The sequence below is a fragment of the Engystomops pustulosus genome, chromosome 9, assembly GCF_040894005.1.
Source record: "Engystomops pustulosus chromosome 9, aEngPut4.maternal, whole genome shotgun sequence".
NCBI lineage: Eukaryota > Metazoa > Chordata > Amphibia > Anura > Leptodactylidae > Engystomops > Engystomops pustulosus.
In genome coordinates, this window is record NC_092419.1 from 81,593,759 (window position 1) to 81,611,954 (window position 18,196).

General features: G+C 40.4%; 1 protein-coding gene across 3 annotated transcripts in view; it reads left to right on the top strand.

Moving 5' to 3' along the window:
- Positions 1-18,196, top strand: part of LOC140078066 (relaxin receptor 1-like) — a 273,289-nt gene that overhangs the window by 62,732 nt on the left and 192,361 nt on the right. Inside the window, exon 1 of one of the 3 annotated variants that reach the window (XM_072125871.1) lies at positions 9,963-10,283. The exons of the other annotated variants lie outside the window; for them this stretch is intronic. Within the exon in view, the coding sequence (XP_071981972.1) occupies positions 10,238-10,283 (46 nt within the window). The 5' untranslated portion in view covers positions 9,963-10,237. Of the gene's footprint in view, positions 1-9,962; positions 10,284-18,196 lie in introns of those variants that run through there. 3 annotated transcript variants of the gene reach the window in all.

The following is an 18,196-nucleotide window of genomic DNA, read 5'->3' on the forward strand; positions in this document are numbered from 1 at the left end:
TAATGTTCGCGCTTCACAAGCGCTCAATCCTTTGTGTTTGTATTTGTAGAAACTGGAGAAGTAAACATCCCCCCTTTTAAGAGACAATGGCTAAAACTTTTTTCTCAGATAAGACAATATGAGAAGATGTAGTTTATGAGTAAAGGTTATGATGTAAAGTAATTTTTTTTTGCTCTCCCTCGTGGAGGAATACAGTAGGGTTTCATGTAGTATGTTTCATGTTTATATAGCATATACAGGCGGTCCCCTACTTAAGAACACTCGACTTACATACGACCCCTAGTTACAAACGGACCCTTGGATATTGGTAATTTATTGTACTTTAGCCTTAGGCTACAATGATCAGCTGTAACAGTTATCACAGGTGTCTGTAATGAAGCTTTAGTGTTAATCCTGGTTCTTATGACAACTCAACATATTTAAAATCCAATTGTCACAGAGACCAAAAAAGTTCTGGCTGGGATTACAATGATAAAATATACAGTTCTGATTTACATACAAATTCAACTTAAGAACAAACCTACAGACCCTATCTTGTATGTCACCCAGGGACTGCCTGTAATATTTATTTATTATAATATTTTCTATGTTCCATGCATAATATTGTATACATTTTTGTACAAGTTACTGAATCAATAAAAAAGCATGTGTTACAAATGCCAGTACAGAACCTTTTTGTTACTATTTACTAAAATTACTAAATCGGCATACTCTGACACGTATCTACATTGACCTTCATAAGCTATATTTCTGCCTATTCCTCCAGCTTCCACAAATCCCTAGGTAATACTACGCTATTCTCCTTGCATGATCTGTGGCTGGCTACATAACAGCTCACCATTTTATGGAGCTTTTTCCTTGCACATCTAATTATCTAATTTTTGCTCGTGGAGTGGACCTTCAAATCCATTTCAGAAGCTCCTTTTACTGTATGTCCAGAGTTTGGACCCTAACTCAAGCCCATATCCTCCATATTCTCTTATGATTTATTGATATCTGACTCTTATAGGTTTCTTTAGTCAGCTGCTGTTATGGGAACGTGTAAATTTAGGATGCATGAAGAACACAGACTTCCATAAAACTGCGTCTATGATCCTTAAGTGTTCCTCTCTGACCTCAAGAATTATAGCAGGAAATCCTCTATTTGAAAGTTTCCATTTACTTGTTTTGCTTGCAGGCAGATCATTAAATGACCCCATCAGTCTTGACTTATTAGTTTACAACTCTTTATCTAAAACCATTGCAATTTTCATTTTTGTGCACTTTTATTTAGAACGTCAGAACATTATATCATATTACATGTTAGTACACATTAGGACAGTTTTATTAGTAGGCCTCAGCTGTAAAACTGGAGGAAGAAAATACTTCAAACTGTCCCAGGTGAATTACAACCAAGACATTTTAAGACGCTATTGAGTTTGTATTTCAAAGGACATAAAGCAAATATAAAACGCATGCTTTGTTAGATTCCTCTGTAGAGGTGACCATGCATTTTTAAGGCACTCCTGTTTTTTCTGTTTGTTTTTTAGACATTTTTTGGCACATTTTTCCGGCTTTTTGGAGACATTTTGAAATGTCCGCCAGAAATGTGCTTCTTGTCATTAAGGCACATTTATCTTCTATTTATCGTTGCAAATGACATTTATTATTTCAAATGGTCTAAAATTTGCAACATTTTTTGGTATAAAAAAACTCAGACAGACAAAAGGAAAACTTAGAAAATGGGAAGAAGTGACTTGAGACTAGAGATGAGCGAACATGCTCGTCCGAGCTTGATGCTCGTTCGAGCATTAAGGTACTCGAGACGGCTCGTTGCTCGGACGAGTATTTCCCCTGCTCGAGATCGAGCATTTAATTAAAAAAACACAGTGAAGAACAATGAAGAATAGAATAAAAACAGTGAACACAGGATCATTTAAGTGAAAAACACAGTGAAGAATAGATTACAGATGTTCGGCACATCTGCTTACTTGTCGGAAGATACGCGCGGAACGGTGCGAACAAAATAGTATGTGAAGAACAATATATATGTGTGAAGAACACATTGCAGAACACGGTGAGCAGGACAGAGACAACGAGGAGCAGCACAGAGACACCGGGGAGCAGCACAGAGACACCGGGGAGCAGCACGAAGACATGGGGCAGCAGCACGGAGACATCAGGCAGCGGCACGGAGTGGCACGGAGACATCAGGCAGCGGCACGGAGACATCGGGGCACGGAGACAGCGGGGCACGGAGACATCGGGGCACGGAGAGAGCGGGGCACGGAGAGAGCGGGGCACGGAGAGAGCGGGGCACGGAGAGAGCGGGGCACGGAGAGAGCGGGGCACGGAGAGAGCGGGGCACGGAGACAGCTGGGCACGGAGACAGCGGGGCACGGAGACAGCGGGGCACGGAGACAGCTGGGCACGGAGACATCGGGGCACGGAGAGAGCGGGGCACGGAGAGAGCGGGGCACGGAGAGAGCGGGGCACGGAGACAGCTGGGCACGGAGACATCGGGGCACGGAGAGAGCGGGGCACGGAGACAGCGGGGCACGGAGACAGCGGGGCACGGAGACAGCTGGGCACGGAGACATCGGGGCACGGAGAGAGCGGGGCACGGAGAGAGCGGGGCACGGAGAGAGCGGGGCACGGAGACAGCGGGGCACGGAGACAGCTGGGCACGGAGACATCGGGGCACGGAGACATCGGGGCACGGAGACAGCGGGGCACGGAGACATCGGGGCACGGAGACAGCGGGGCACGGAGACAGCGGGGCACGGAGACAGCGGGGCACGGAGACAGCGTATCTCCCGACAAGTAAGCAGATGTGCCGAACATCTGCAATCTATTCTTCACTGTGTTTTTCACTTAAATGATCCTATTCTTCACTGTTCTTCACATCTGCTAACTTGTCGGGAGATAATATACGCGCGGAACAGTGAAGAATAGATTGCAGATGTTTGCATACATCTGATAACTTATCAGAAGACATTCTTTTTCAATTAAATAACACATTTTATTCCCGAACCATGGTCCCTTTGAAAAATGCTCGAGTCTCCCATTGACTTCAATGGGGCTCGTTATTCGAGACGAGCACTCGAGCATCTGGAAAAGTTCGTCTCGAATAACGAGCACTCGAGCATTTTAGTGCTCGCTCATCTCTACTTGAGACATTTGTGCGACATTTTTTGAGACATTTGGAACATATCGGAAAAAGAGATCTGATGAAAAAAAAATTGCCCATTTAACACAACAAAAAAGTGAGATTGAAAAATTACAAAAGTATCAGACGGAAAAAGTCAGGCAAAAACTGCCCAAAACAGAGAAAAGATAGATGACCCTCAATGAGTTTGCTTTTTTCGTGTTTTACGTGTATATAAGAAGTGTAAGCGCAACATATTTGTCACACACTACTCATTTGTGTCACAACTGCACTATACCCGACGTGACACAAATTTCTGCACATAAATGGGAATTCTGGTGCATAGTCGGAGAATGCACCACATTTATCATGCAAAATCCAACAGAAGTGTTAAGAGGCACCAAAAAGTGCAGGGAGCGCCGGATTCATGAAGAACATGCGCCACAATTCCTCAATCAGGCGCACCCGGCACTATACACAGACAACTGCACATAGTGCAGGTTGCACTGGTTTTGATAAATGTTCCTCACTGTCTTCAATTGTCCATGTGATGGGATTAACAGCAAATTATAGAGAAAGAGAAATCTGAAAAATAATTGTGTAGAATGACAAAGCTGGTATGTAGGGGCATATTCTGCAATATACATAAACGACGCCTGGAAAGACAATCAGATGAGGGGTGAAGGAATGGTAAAAGAATGTGTTTCCTGGTGCTCTCTCTTAGCCCTACAAAGGAAAAAGACAGCACTGCCGCAACGTCGCTATTTATGCTGGGTGAATAAAGAACTTCATATTGTTAGCTTCCAACTAGCAATATAGAAATAAATGGTTAAGAATGGTGCAGGAGCCACAGACAGAGGAGGGTCTGCTGGGTGGAGCAAAGTTGAAATTATATCCCAAAATCACCTGCCCTATTCATTAATTACCTGCTTAACCCCTTAATGCTCAGCACCATACTAGTACGGCGCTGAGCCAATGCCGTTTCAGCTGTGCACCGGCGTTGGCTCTGATCGCAGGTGTTTAACCCGATAAATCCCGCGGTTAGCACAACCACTGCATTTAAATTCCCTTTTAGGGGACTTTCCCATGTGATTCCCACCCCCCCCTTATCATTTCTATGGCAGCCCTGGAGTCCGATCAGTAGGCTAGTTACCTTATTTGTACGTAGTGCCCATCCCTAGTTTAAAATGATAGAAAAATGAGTACAGTTCAAATCATCCATACTGTACAATATATACAGTATTTAAGTAAATAGACCAAAAAAATCATAAACACATAAGGAGCCCCTGTTGCACAAAACCCCTGATCTATAAAAATATAAAATAATTATAACATATGGTAATCGCTGTAATTGATAACTATGTCCAAATGACCAAATCCCCACTTTTTCCCCATGTGGCACTAATAAAAATTTGACTAAATTGATCAAAAGGTTGTAAAGTTCCCTCATGGTTTCAATGAAAATGACAGCTGGTTCAACACAAAAATGGCACTTACCCAGCTCTTAATGCCAAAATGAACCATCTCAGTCAGTGATTGGATAAGCGGCATTTCTATAGCATCATGTAGCAAAGTACAGTATGACTTGTAATCTTACATTCAGTTATGTGAGGGATTACAAAATGGCTTTGGGGTTGCTGAATAATACAGTATTCCTCATATAAAAAAAACCTTTACCATAGTTATCTTAATTGGCACATGCTCTATATCTTGTAAATTTTTAAAGTCTTCTATTTTTCCGTTTCCCATTGGCATGACTTGAGGCACACGGTCATTTGAGGTAACACTCCATTTTCTTTTAAGAATTGACAACTCCAACACTGATTTGTGTCTCTAATCGTAACCTGAATCTGAAGTCTATGTTCACTTCATGACCACTTCATAAAATAAGTAATCCTCGCAATGTCCTCCATTTTAATGTTTCATGGCCTGAGTCCATTCTTCCACATAGGATTATTCTGTCCCTAGGTCCAGAGTACTAATAGTGAGGCATAACCTTCTGCAGTGAAATTCCAGCTACGATATATATTTAATAGAATATGGGGACTTTGTTTACCTGGTTTTCGATCACATTCTAATTCCTATCTAAAATCTACAATTCTGGTTGCCCTCAATGGTCACTAGATGGAGCTCACTGCATACAGATGTGTAAATAGCTCATTTACTTCAGGTATCTCTGTTAGTATGCAGGGAGTGCATTTTATTGAATAATTAAACTTTAGAGTAACATATGGTATCATGACCTTCTGCCTGTATTCAGATCTTCCTTTTGCCTTGCAATTACATTGCTACTACATTTGCCCTCTCTGTGTTTGTCTTTCGGGACCTTTCTTCTGTGTTTGTTTTGTCCTGTCTTTGACTCTGTTTTTTGCACTTTGCTGCAAGGAGGGAACATCTCCTAGTTGTCTCTAACCGCCTATTGTATTGTGGCAAGTAGGTAGGGAGAGCTTGGAAGTGGATTAGTCTCAAAGCCCACTGTCTTTGTCTGTTCCCAGGGCCTGCAATACTTATAGTTATTAAAGGTAATATTTATGGGGCCATTATATTTTCCATGTTATTTTGTTAAAGAATAATCTTGCCATTTTTACTCTGTGCAATGAGGAGCCCCTGAACAACAGCCTGGGGTGCTACAGCTATATCACTGGAGCCCCTCAGAGCACTCTTGGAGCACCTAGGAGCTGTTTTTTCTAATCAGTTTGTCCTGTCTACTCCTCTCCCTAGCTTCGATGCTGCTTCCCCAAAAGACTATTCTGCAGCTAAGACAAAATCACTGTCACCATACAAAAAAATAAATGCAAAAATCAAGAGAAAATATGTATCAATATAAGGTTTACATAATTAACATTAAACTTAATGTTAAAAATAACTTTATAGAAATGTTGCCGCTATGTGAAAATAAAGTAGGGGGAAAGTAATGACACAAAATAAAGTAAAAGCAGGTTTTAAGGGGCCCAGGACCCATTTGCCAGGTGCCACAACAAATCATTGCTGCCCAGCTATTCTGGCCAGGGTAAATAAATGTAAACCCAGTTGAAAATAGCGCAAGCATTGTCTACCATAAATTGATTTTAAGTAAAATACATATCATGCCCTGTAAAGGCAGAGTGTCATAACATAAACATCTAAAACAATATTGAGCTAAAGGTCTCCTTTTTGTTTAATTTTAGGAACATCTCTTGTTCAACAATCTCAAGAATTTCCCATCTCTGGCCCCAGTTTCAATTATATTTATTTAAATATCCCGTCAAAAGAAATGCCTATGTAACATATCAGTAAATAAATAAGATAATACTTGACTTAACATTTAATTGTGAAATAATTGGCCCGCAACATTTAAATAAAAAATCTCCCACCAAAATCAGTATTATAAACAGTGGCAATCATAGATCCAGGCTGTGACTGTGGTAATCTTCTTATATTTGTTATCCATTGCTTCCTTCTTTCTAAAATTTCTAAAATGATACTAATGAGCCAGGTGACTTCTATAGCTTCACAGGCTGTTACACTTTCTCACACTTCCACTCTGCTCCATCTGCACTTCCTCTCTCCCTCTGCCTGCTGTAATCTCACGCAGAGTGAGGGTGGAAGCGTAACAGCCTGTGAAGCTGCAGCACAGAGAGGCTCTTGTAATGCCCCCCCAGAGCCCTTCTGACTAATTAGCATAATTTGACAAGTTGATTTTAAAAGGAAGGAGGCCATGGATAACAAATATTAAATTATTACCACAGTAACTGTGACTGGATCTAAAATCAAGTAACCTTTGTTAATCATGCTTGTTTTTGATTTTAGATTTCCTTTGTTAATGTTAGATTTCCTTTTTCTGCATTGATAAGTCTTCCTGAAAGTATTGATAGCTCCATCAACCTCAAGCAGATAAGAAGACTAATGATTAACCCTTTCCAAAAAGTTAAGTAATTAGAAACTTTATCAAGTTCTTATCTGATCAGTTGTCATCAGAGTAGGAGAGACTTACAAGGGGGTGTTTATCATGTCTTGTACGCTAATTTCATTGTGTATAAGCCCTGCAATTCTCACAATACCTAACCTAGGGCCAGGAATTAAGCCCCTCCACCACCACCACTTCCATCACCTTCATGCCAAGTGGGTTGTGAGTGGGTCAGGACATTTTCCTGCCACATTAATTATATCTTGCAGCAGGATCCTGGTGGAGGCTACTGTGCAATTCTGTCATGCCTGCCATACAAATTACTCAGGGCACCCAGAGCCTCTTAATATAATTGGTGCGACTTGTGCGATGGGTGGAGCCTATTAATAAATTGTATCAACAGAACCTGCCTAAATTAAGAAGAAAGGCAGGGGAAAAAGACAATGGAGATCAGTTTCATTTTTTGAACTCTGGAATTTTTACAGCATAGTACAAAATAAAATAGATTAACTTGTAAGTGTTGAGAAAAGTATATTGCTAATTGTCTGCTCTAATTTACCATATATTTCCTTGAAACAGTTATTATGAGCAAAGTCGCCCAAACTAAAAATTGTATTCAAAGACTATCTAGTGTTGTATCTATCATTCCAGTAATCATATTAACTCCTGCATCTCAGGAATGTTTACCACACCTTTTAACAAACGTTAATCCCTTATTGAAGAGGCCTTGAAATGTACTGGCTAAAGGTCATAACTTTTCTACATTAATTGTGACCCGTAGGGCTCGTTAAAAATTATTTTTTTATGTATTTCATTTTAGTTGGGAATTACAGTGGTAAAAAGTCATTTTGTAATGTATTGTAAATTTTTTTAAATCCCCCTGTGTTATTGATATATACGGGCGGTCCCCTACTTAAGGACACCCACCTTACAGACAACCCATAGTTACAGACAGACCCCTCTGACCTCTGGTGAAGCTTTCTGATTGCTTTACTCTGGTCCCAGACTGCAATGATCAGCTGTAAGGTGTCTGTAATGAAGCTTTATTGATAATCTTTGGTCCCATTACAGCAAAAAATGTTTAAACTCCAATTGTCACTTGGGCCAAAATTCTTTTTGTCTGGATCTACAATTATAAAATATACAGTTTCGACTTACATACAAATTCAACTTAAGAACAAACCTCCGGACCCCATCTTGTACGTAACCCGGGGACTGCCTGTAATATGTATAGTATTGGGTTATTAGGGTGACAACAGCAATGTGGGGATTTTTAGCAAATTTACTGGGAAATATTAAGATGTTTGGATTTAGGCACCATCATTTGTCTGCGAGGTACGAATGCACTGATATTTGTAATTTTGTTTCAGTCTGTCCTTGCTAGTCTGAACGTAGGTTTACTGCTTCCTCTCCTAGTAGCCTTAATTGGTTTTCACCACACCTGTCCGTCTCCTATAAACTCTGCTCAGGTTTACTAACAGTTAATCTGCTGTGATGGACAGAATCTCTCCTCAATGTCATTGCTGCCCTTTTTGATGTCAGATAACTGATCTAATCACCTTCTGGACTGGGGCTCTGAAATCTCATAAAAGGTTTGCTGGGTAATTAATCCATGCCTGCTATATTATTGTACTGAACAAGCTAGTCTTCATTTTGCCTTCTATAATCTGGTATCTTTGACAAGTTGTCTTATTATCTGACTATTCATTTGCCTAGTGATTTTGTACTGCTTTGCCTTCTTGGTTTTGACAATTATTTGGTGACCATCTTTCTCGGTATGTATTCCCTTGTCTTTGTCTCTGTGTAGTAACTAGTTTTCTCCTAGCACTAAGGCAAGGACCGGTGGAAGGGGGTTTAGTCTCAGAGCATACTGTCTTTGTCTGTCCTTCCAGTCTATCCAGCCTGTTCCCTTATCATGCATTACAATTCATTTATACGTTATATTTTTCGGTGTGTGTTTTTCACTTATTAGATCCCTCATAAGGTAATTAAAGACCAGTGATGGATATTTCATTATTTAACTTTCAAAGTGGCACTGCCACTCCCTCTATGCACTATACAGCATTGGGTCAGCATTATGTAGTGAGGGAAGGAAAAGGTAGAAGGAGAAATAAACCACTTCTATCTTTTCTCTGGGGTCTTGGGCTGTCTCTGACAAGAGCAGGAGAAACTGTGTCAACTCCAAAAGACTTTGCTGTAGACTAGAGACCTGCACCACCCATAGTATATAGCAGTGGGTGGTTGTTTCGGAGGTAAATAATAATAATAATTTATTTATATAGCGCCTACGGATTACACAGCGCTGCACAAAGCTTGCCAAATTGGTTCCTGTCCCCATGGGGCTCACAATCTAGACAACCTATCAGTATGTTTTGGAGTGTGGGAGGAAACCGGAGGAAACCCACACAAACACGGAGAGAACAATACAAACTCTTTTCAGATGTTGACCTGGGTGGGACTTGAACCAAGGACCCCAGCTCTGCAAGGAAGAAGTGCTAACCACTGAGCCACCATGCTGCCCTCTAAGCCACGTAAATAAATCAAGTAATCCAGTGTGTGTGCAATCAAGGAATACCAATATCATTGTATTCTTATGTAGCTACTTACCTTTCTGCAGTCTGCATTTGTCATTTGTAGTTGTCTCTGAGCTTGTGGGTAAAGACAAAGCTGGTTTGACCCACTCCGTCCCTTCCTCCCCTATGTATGGAGCTTGACGTATCACAATGTAAGATGATGTATCACAATGATGTAATATTATGATGTTTATTGACTATTCATCAGTATGATGAAAAATTGGGTGACCATTTGGGTGTTTACTTTGTATATAGTAATATCTACATGTAGTACTATGTCAGATATTGTGAATTATTATGTGGATATAATTTAATACTCAGTTTTCATCTCTTCTTCTTATGCTTTTAGCTCTATGAAATGTAAGATACATGATTGGAAGAATCAATGTAAACCTTCACTTTTATATGCTCACCTAGTAGCAGCCATTATCCTTGACCTAACATCTGTAAAGTGCTGAGTACAGAATCATCAATAGAGCTCATGTGAACAGTAGCTGGAATATACAGGTGCAGCTCTACAAAGCTGTTGTATGGTGAGAGCAGCCAGTGTTAGGAAGGGTTCCTGGAGCCTCCCCACACCTCCTCCTTCCTCTCCTCTATTTCCTACCATCTCGGAGTTCAGTCTCTGGCAGCACACACAGGGACATAAGGATGCTTCTTCTACTCGCTCTTGCTTCTCTGCTCTTTGGAGCTACAGGTAAGTTTTATAAAATTACTTCTAATGACTTTTGCAGAGAAGACATTGCTAATCCTTGTCTGACTTTGCAGGGAGTATAGGATGATCTCATGCTTTACAAATGTACCATATACCTCACACATGTATGTATCCTACAGACACACATGTCATAACAAGAAAGATAGATTACACCTACTCCCCATTTAACCTTAATCAATGGTGAGCTCTTTAGAGCAGCCTTCTATTATTATATATATTATACGCCATGTGTATTTTATTATATACAATTTGTACTTGGTAAAGTTACAGAATCTTGAATATCCCTGAAATCATGTATCAGTTCATGAGTTTATCATATCAGTTTTTTGTTGTTGAAGCTTGAGTGTTACCTATGTTATACTAAACTTTCCATACTTTGTGACCCAACCATGCTAATTAGGATTCCCATTTAGCCATTTCCTTCTCGTCCTACTATGTCCAGATGACTCGAAATAAATCAGGTGGACACTCGACGATACTCTTGAAAAGCGATAGTCATGCCTGCACTTTCTGCTTCTAGATATTATAAATTGCAGCTATATGAATAAAACATGAGGAGCCCTCTATATCACCGCTATCAGTGGATATTTCAAGGCGTACATGATTTGGTCACTGTATATCACTAGTTACATGTAAAGGAGATAATTGCGGATCTATGTTGAGAGCTTCATCAAAGGTCCTAATTATACCTTATCCAACCAGTGTATATGGAGATCTACCATTATCCGCCACACGTTCAACACAATTACAACAATCGCCTAATTGAGGCTGCTAGGTGCTAATGACATTCTCAAGCTGGGCTTCAAGACACATGCGTTGTAATTGTTCGTTCCATTCATACATATCAGAAACATCATGAATATTTATAGCCAGGAGTTCTGCGTCCCCTGCCTATTACAGGAAAACATGTAGGTACTTTAGGAATCTATTGTTTTCTTGATTTCTAGGGATCAGATTTTTTTTTAGCATCTAAGATGAGGCACCCTTTTAAGGGCACCCTATTCATCCACTGATCAGCAATTGGTTATCCAAATCCCGCCTCAATAGAAAACTTCTGAAATGAGGTGTATTTGGGGAATTTGTTTAATGATCATGATGATTTTACCTTTGCATTAAAAAAAAAAACACAGCTGTGAAATGGAATAAATTGACATGCGGTGACTTTGAAATCGGCATCGCGGGTCAATGTTTTTTTCACAGTGTGTGGATAATCTGCTGTGAGTACATCCGCCTAAAAGATTTTGTATTTGCATTGATTAAAAGTCACGTCTTGTCATCCCGAGTTGTAGAGAAAAATGTCAAGTGATGGGATTCTGTGTATTTATTGCTTTTGTATGTTGTGTATTTACTGAGGAGCTCATTGGGGACATTGAATTCCAATAAGACTAAGCTTCAAGTAAATATTTTATTTTAGTTAATTTTAAAATCATTGACATTATAGTATGTCTACAAAATAGTCACATTCCTTGTAAATAAATTGTTGACGCTCAGGGGTAGTGGCGGGGGGGGGGGGTGTTGCAGTGGTTAAAGGAACACAGTAATGAAAAAGGTTATAGTCTCTTCTGGGGATCTACCAGGATCCTTGCTGCCAATGTAACTATCCAGGACTATGAACTCTAGACTCTTGTGATATAAACCAGTACAGAGTTATTGTAAATAGGATTTATTTACATCAGTTATACATCAGAGATTAGCAAATAGTTTAATTAATTTAGTTAACTTGGGGGATAATTAAGATGTGAAATTTTAAAGAGCAGTGTGATCACAAGAAAGTGACTAGAGACTTTAGATGGGGTTACAGTTAATATTGTCTAAATTAAAGGAAATCTACCATTTGTTTTTATGCATTGTGCGCCAAACCTTACCTTGAGAATGCTGTAGCTACACTGATGCAGAAACATATCTTGTTTTATCCCAGATCCCATTGTTTTTCATTAAAAAAACTATTATAGAATCCTGGACCTTGGGAAAGCTGGGTACATGTTGGCTGCCGTGTTTCACAGAGCTTCCTGAACTGCCCACACAGGACTAATCAACCTAAGCTGGATGACTCATACACTACATTGGGGATGGTGCAGAGATTGATACTTCTTACTGTCAGGGACAACACAGTGATTACATCATTCTCTGAAGCAGTGCATAATTAGGGTAAGGGGAGAAGCGCCAAGCAGCCACAGGAGGGACTGAGCCTCATCATCATAATTTTATAATTGTATTTTCAGCAAACAAGATTTGACTCTGCATCAGTGTAGTTACAGCATTCTCAAGGTATGTTTGCTTCATAATGCGTAAAAGAAAACGGTGGATTTCCTTTAAATGTTTAAATGGATTATACTGAAAGATGCAATCTATACTACACTCTTCTATATATGTGTCCGCTACAGACTTCATATCAGCCATTTTTTCTCACCTTTAGTGACACTCTGGCCCACATTTCTCAAAACTAGTGCCGTCTGTACTATGTGCAGTTTGGCTGTGGAGTGTGCAGGGGCAGTAGATTCAAGTGGCGCCCCCTGCACTGCTCTGGAACCATTTTTGTTGGTGCACTTTGTTTATGTCACAGAATTGTTATGCACGTCAGTAAGACTATATTCACACTGCCACTGCTCGCCGTACCGTAGCCGTCCCTCTCCATAGGAAGATATGGCGCACGGGGCCGTAATATGGGAAAAGATAGGACATATCCTATCTTTTTCCCGGGTACGGAGCGGTACGGTGCTACACGTGTGCTACACCATACCGCTCCTGTAGGGCGCCGTGTGCCCATTGCTGTCTGTGGGGGAAGTATATGGGCCATATATATATACGTCGGCCTTATATATGTCCCCCTTGCGGCAGTGTGAATGTAGCCTAATACATGTGGGGCAAACTCTGACTAATCAGTAACACCTCCCTTTAGAGGCACATTTTTCGGTTTTGTTGGACATACTGTAGTGCAGCCACGATACAAAACTGGCACAGACAATTTATAAATACATGTGCATGGAGTTTGTAGGCTCTTTTCAGTGGAAACTCAGACAGAAAATGAGCCCCAATGTGTTTTTAAGTAATACATTTTTAATCACAAAGTTGCATTGTTAATTCAAAGCTTACTTGACTCTAGGTGAAAGTGCCATAAATGCCCCCCTTTTTTTGTATATTTCTTTTGCTTTCTTGTCTTTCTGACCTCCTCCTTGGAGTGTCAGTTTGTTTGGAGAGCCATGCCATTCCTTGTCCACCACACATATCCCCTTATTGAAAGCATTGTTCCTTAGTGGATACACTATCTTCCCTGTGTGGATTCGCCATTACTCCAGGGTGTCCACCAAGAATGAAGTGACCTCCAGTGAGCTCCTTCCATCAGTTTGATTGACTTGTTGGTTTGCAAGTCCCACACATTAGTGTACACGACCATATGCATTTTTCTTGGTCTAGATTTTCCATTTGTTTCTGTCTCATGTATATATATCCCGTGTGCCATAGTAACCAAGTCGTATCTGCAAAAAAAAAAAAAAAAAACTTCTATGGAGACATATTCACAGATTTATTATAAGTGAGGCAAACTGCATGGTCTTCATGAATATGACGCATGCTGCTTGCGCCCGAAGTGTAGGAACTGTGTGCACCAGAATTTTTCTGACGGTTTGCGTCACATTTCTGACAGACTTGCTGACATAAATGTGGTTCACGGTGCAAATGGGCACCGGAACGCCCAGTTATGTGCACAGTTCAGCCACGACACAATACTGTCGGTAACGCATCATAAATACATATGCAAAAAGTCTGCACATGTATTTATATGCGAAGACCGACAGAAAACTGTTGCAAGCCAGTTAATAAATCTGGTTAATAAATAGACTTCTATGGAGAAACAATATGGCAAAAACCAACAAAAATAGGACATGTTCTATAAATAGCCATATTTCCCAGTAAAGTGAATTAAAAAATAGATGCAAAAACTTGTGGTGGCCATTGTGCATTGTGGTGCATGAGACCTAAGGGTGGTCAAATGTAATGACCATGAGTAAAATATTAGTCAATTGGTAGATCATCAACATTTGGAAAGAATTTGGCCTGGTCTAAAACTTCCAACCTATAGTTGCGAGTTCTTAGATACAGATTGTGCAGTTGGCCTCTACAAGATTATCTTTCTGTGGAAAAATGTTCTTAGTTAAACATCTTTTGCCCTTTGTATGGTAATACTGAACAGGTATGATCAGTATGAATAGCTGTAATTGATAGTATATAGACTGAAATTTGAATGGCTAATCAGCGTAACATTCTATGCTGGGTAATAATTCCTTAAACGGATGTTTCAAGATTTATTTTGTTTGACTGTTCCTTAAATGTTGTTTTCAGGAACATCTGGAAAATACAGGAACCAGGGAAGTCTTGTGCAAAGACCAAACAGAGTACTTACCTTCCTAATGCTCACAATTCCCAGGCACAATAAGGTCACCAAGGCTCTCTGAAGGCACTGATTGGCTACAAGTGGCTGGATGTTGGGGACATGGAACATGAAGTGCTAGTATAGATTGATACAAAAATGCTAATAAATAATAGTTAACAAAGTGTTTAGAATGGGCGTGCTAAATAGTGCTCACACCCAGTAGCGGAGTATAATATAGGCGGATGGCTGTCCAGGGCCCATGGCTTCTAGGGGCCCTTGACAACCTGAACCAATCACCAAGTATGATACTGCCCTGTAGAGATAATAAAGAGAAGGACCTCCAGTCATGAAATCCTCAATTCTCAAGGCAAATATATACAAGGGCCCTACCATGACCCTTAAAGATCCTCCAAAGGTCCTTAAACTGCTTAACTAAAAGTGGACAGAAGAGCCACCCTCCTTTCCCAAATAACTTGAATAGAGTACCATATGAAAGAAGTAAATGCTATTAAATAATTACTTGTGATGGCCCACAATTTTAATAGAGCCCTTGGCAATCTTAAAGGGAACCTACCACCACGAATATACCTATAAAGGTAGATCAGGGGGTAGGTGGATCAATAGGACGTGAGGATAGCCCTTTTAAGTGCTAATCCTCACGTGCCTGCACTTTTTTGATAAATTTTATTAGCCGAATATGTAATTTTGGGTAGGAGGAACAAAGAGGCCACTGGGGCGTGGAGTAGCCGCGCCGTGTAGCCTCAGCTCCAGATACTCCACGCCCCAGTAGCCGCTTAACAAAATTTACGTATTCGGCTAATAAAAGTTAGCAAAAAAGTGCGGGGACGTGAGGATTAGCCCTTAAAAGGGTTATCCTCACGTCCTATTGATCCACCTACCACCCGATCTACCTTTATAGGTAGATTTGTGGTGGTAGGTTCCCTTTAATTCACCCCTGCTCGCTCCTCCCTGATCTCCCCCTATTTTAGTTTGTTGCTGCTTATAACATCTGGAATACTTACAGATGTAGACCTGGCAGATCACAGGCTGAAAAGTGTCAGGACTGCTGCCAGTGATTGGCGGAGATCTTCTGTGTTGCAAAAGTAGATTGGGGAGGAGGTTAGCTCCACTTTGGTATCTTAGCATACGCTTCATGACCCCTTTTATAAGTGTATTTATACATTGATGGAAACCCCTTAATTACAAAATGTATAAATGGAAATATATAACATATCATATGATTAAGCTATTCCCAACTGTATTCTCTGTAAAGGCTCCAGGGTGGATCTTCAATTTCCATCATGACTTAATAGCATTATACTAGAGTGTTGATAGCTCCTTGAGCTTATATTCCAGCAGTCAAAGGTGATTTACTGTAAGCTTTCATCACTATAGATACTACCATTTACATTATCACATTGATGTATTTCATTATTACTTAGTAAAGCAGGGTTACTTGATACTTGGCATTAACAGCTCATATGGGGCATTCATGCAATGTATTGTAAGTGTCAGTCCTTACAATGTGAATGAGTAAGAAGGTTTCGGCACACTACTCAACATCCTTGTGCCCTCTATGCATTGAGATGTCTTAAGGTTAATACGATCCTAAGAGCTTCCCTCAGATTAAGTGAAATCTAGAAACTCCTTGAATATCTCATAGAAAGTGACAGGCAGAAAATAGAAGATTGGCGTCGGATAGATGTTCTCTCTTACCAAGAGTTATTTTTCCAATAAAGATTTGATTTTTCTTCATGTAATATATTACAGCTGCACCAAACACTGACTTACCAATCATTTTTACAATAATAACTAGTTTCTACTACAAAGTTCCTACCTCTGTTTTGTGGTAACGCAATCTGATAAAGTACTAATCTTAGGAACTTAAAAATAGACAATAAATGACAACAACCATTTCTGGGAGATAGTGACGCTATGATAAAAATGGATTCTAACATCTCTGTATCTACAATTAGAATCTCTAGAGTAGCAGAACGAACAATGTAGTTATTTTGAGTTTTCTTTCTTTTTGCAAATTTAAGAAAACTTTCTATAAAACTTGCATATAATAACAGTGTATCCATAGCAAAATAACAGCGATCTGTGCATTGTCACTGCTCTAAATGTTCAGAGGGTGGAGTATGAAAATTAAGACAGCCAGTACAGGGTACATTTGGCCAGTACAGGTGTCTACTATGTGTTGAAACCAAGAGAAAAAATTATTCTGGGGGCTGACCCTCCAATATTTTGTTGTGATGTTTAGATTATGATTGTATATACCATCATGATTAAGGCCTAATATGTGAATAAATTCATAAGTAACAGTTTTTTAATATGGGTTGTCTTCTGTGGAACTATTGTCTCAGAGCATTAGAAGGGCAATGTTTTGGGTGGGCACCATCGCCAGACACTCAATTGTGCAGTGACGTCACATTTATTCATCACTTGGCTTGTGTACAGCCCAGTCCCATTCAGTTAAATAACAAGCAACTGCTGGACAGTATGGTTTTTTTTTCACCTTTTCTGCGTCACACAAAGACACGGTTGTTGGAACCAAAGATCTCAAATTTGGACTAGTCATGAAAACTCTTTGAATGAAGTGTGTCCAAACTTTTGGTCTGTACTGTATACTTGAGCATCAGTTGAATTTTTTCAGCACAGTTTTTCTTCAGAAAAAAGCCCTACTCGGCTTGTTCTCAAGTTATTAAAAAAAATTAAGAAATTAGTACTTACCTCCAGTGGTCCCTGCAGCTCAACTTCCCTCTCGACTTTTTGTGTAGCGGAGCAGGGCCAATCCATAGCAAATGGACCCTTCACCATCTGCGCAGTTATACATGAATCCGAGAGGAAAGAGGAGCTGCAGAAAGCCCAGAAGGCAAGTACTGAGTTTATTAATTTTTTTTACGAGGTGTTGCTGCTGGGCATTTCATTAGTGTGGGAGGCTGCAGGGAGTTTCAGTAGTGAGGGGCTGCTGCTGGGCACTTCATTAGTGTGGGAGGCTGCAGGGAGTTTGAGTAGTGAGGGGAGGCTGCTGGACATTTCATTACAGGGGGAGGCTTTGGGGCCTTTCATTACCTGAAGAAGCTGCTGCAGGACATTTCATTAGTGTGGGAGGCTGCAGGGAGTTTCATTAGTGAGGGAAGGCTGTTGGGCGTTTCATTACCTGGAAAAATTCACCAGAAATTTTGGGGGATGTATATATACGGCTGATTTACGTCCCCATAGATGGCAATGGGAGCACAGCGCCCATCGTGAGCGGTACGGTGCAGCTCCGTACTACTCCATACCCCTTGAAAACATATGACATGTCCTATCTTTTCATGTGCTAGGGAACGACAGGCAACGGGCATCTGCATGTAGCTTCAAGTAGACTCCACAGTCATGAAGTACTCCAGATAAATCATTCAGCAAGATTTATCTAGCACAGCATATGACTGTGTAGTCTAACTCTGCATTGGTCTGCTCACCAACATCTTCCAAAATCTCCCCCAGTGTGTATAGAGGAGTCTGAGAAGTTGGTGGGCAT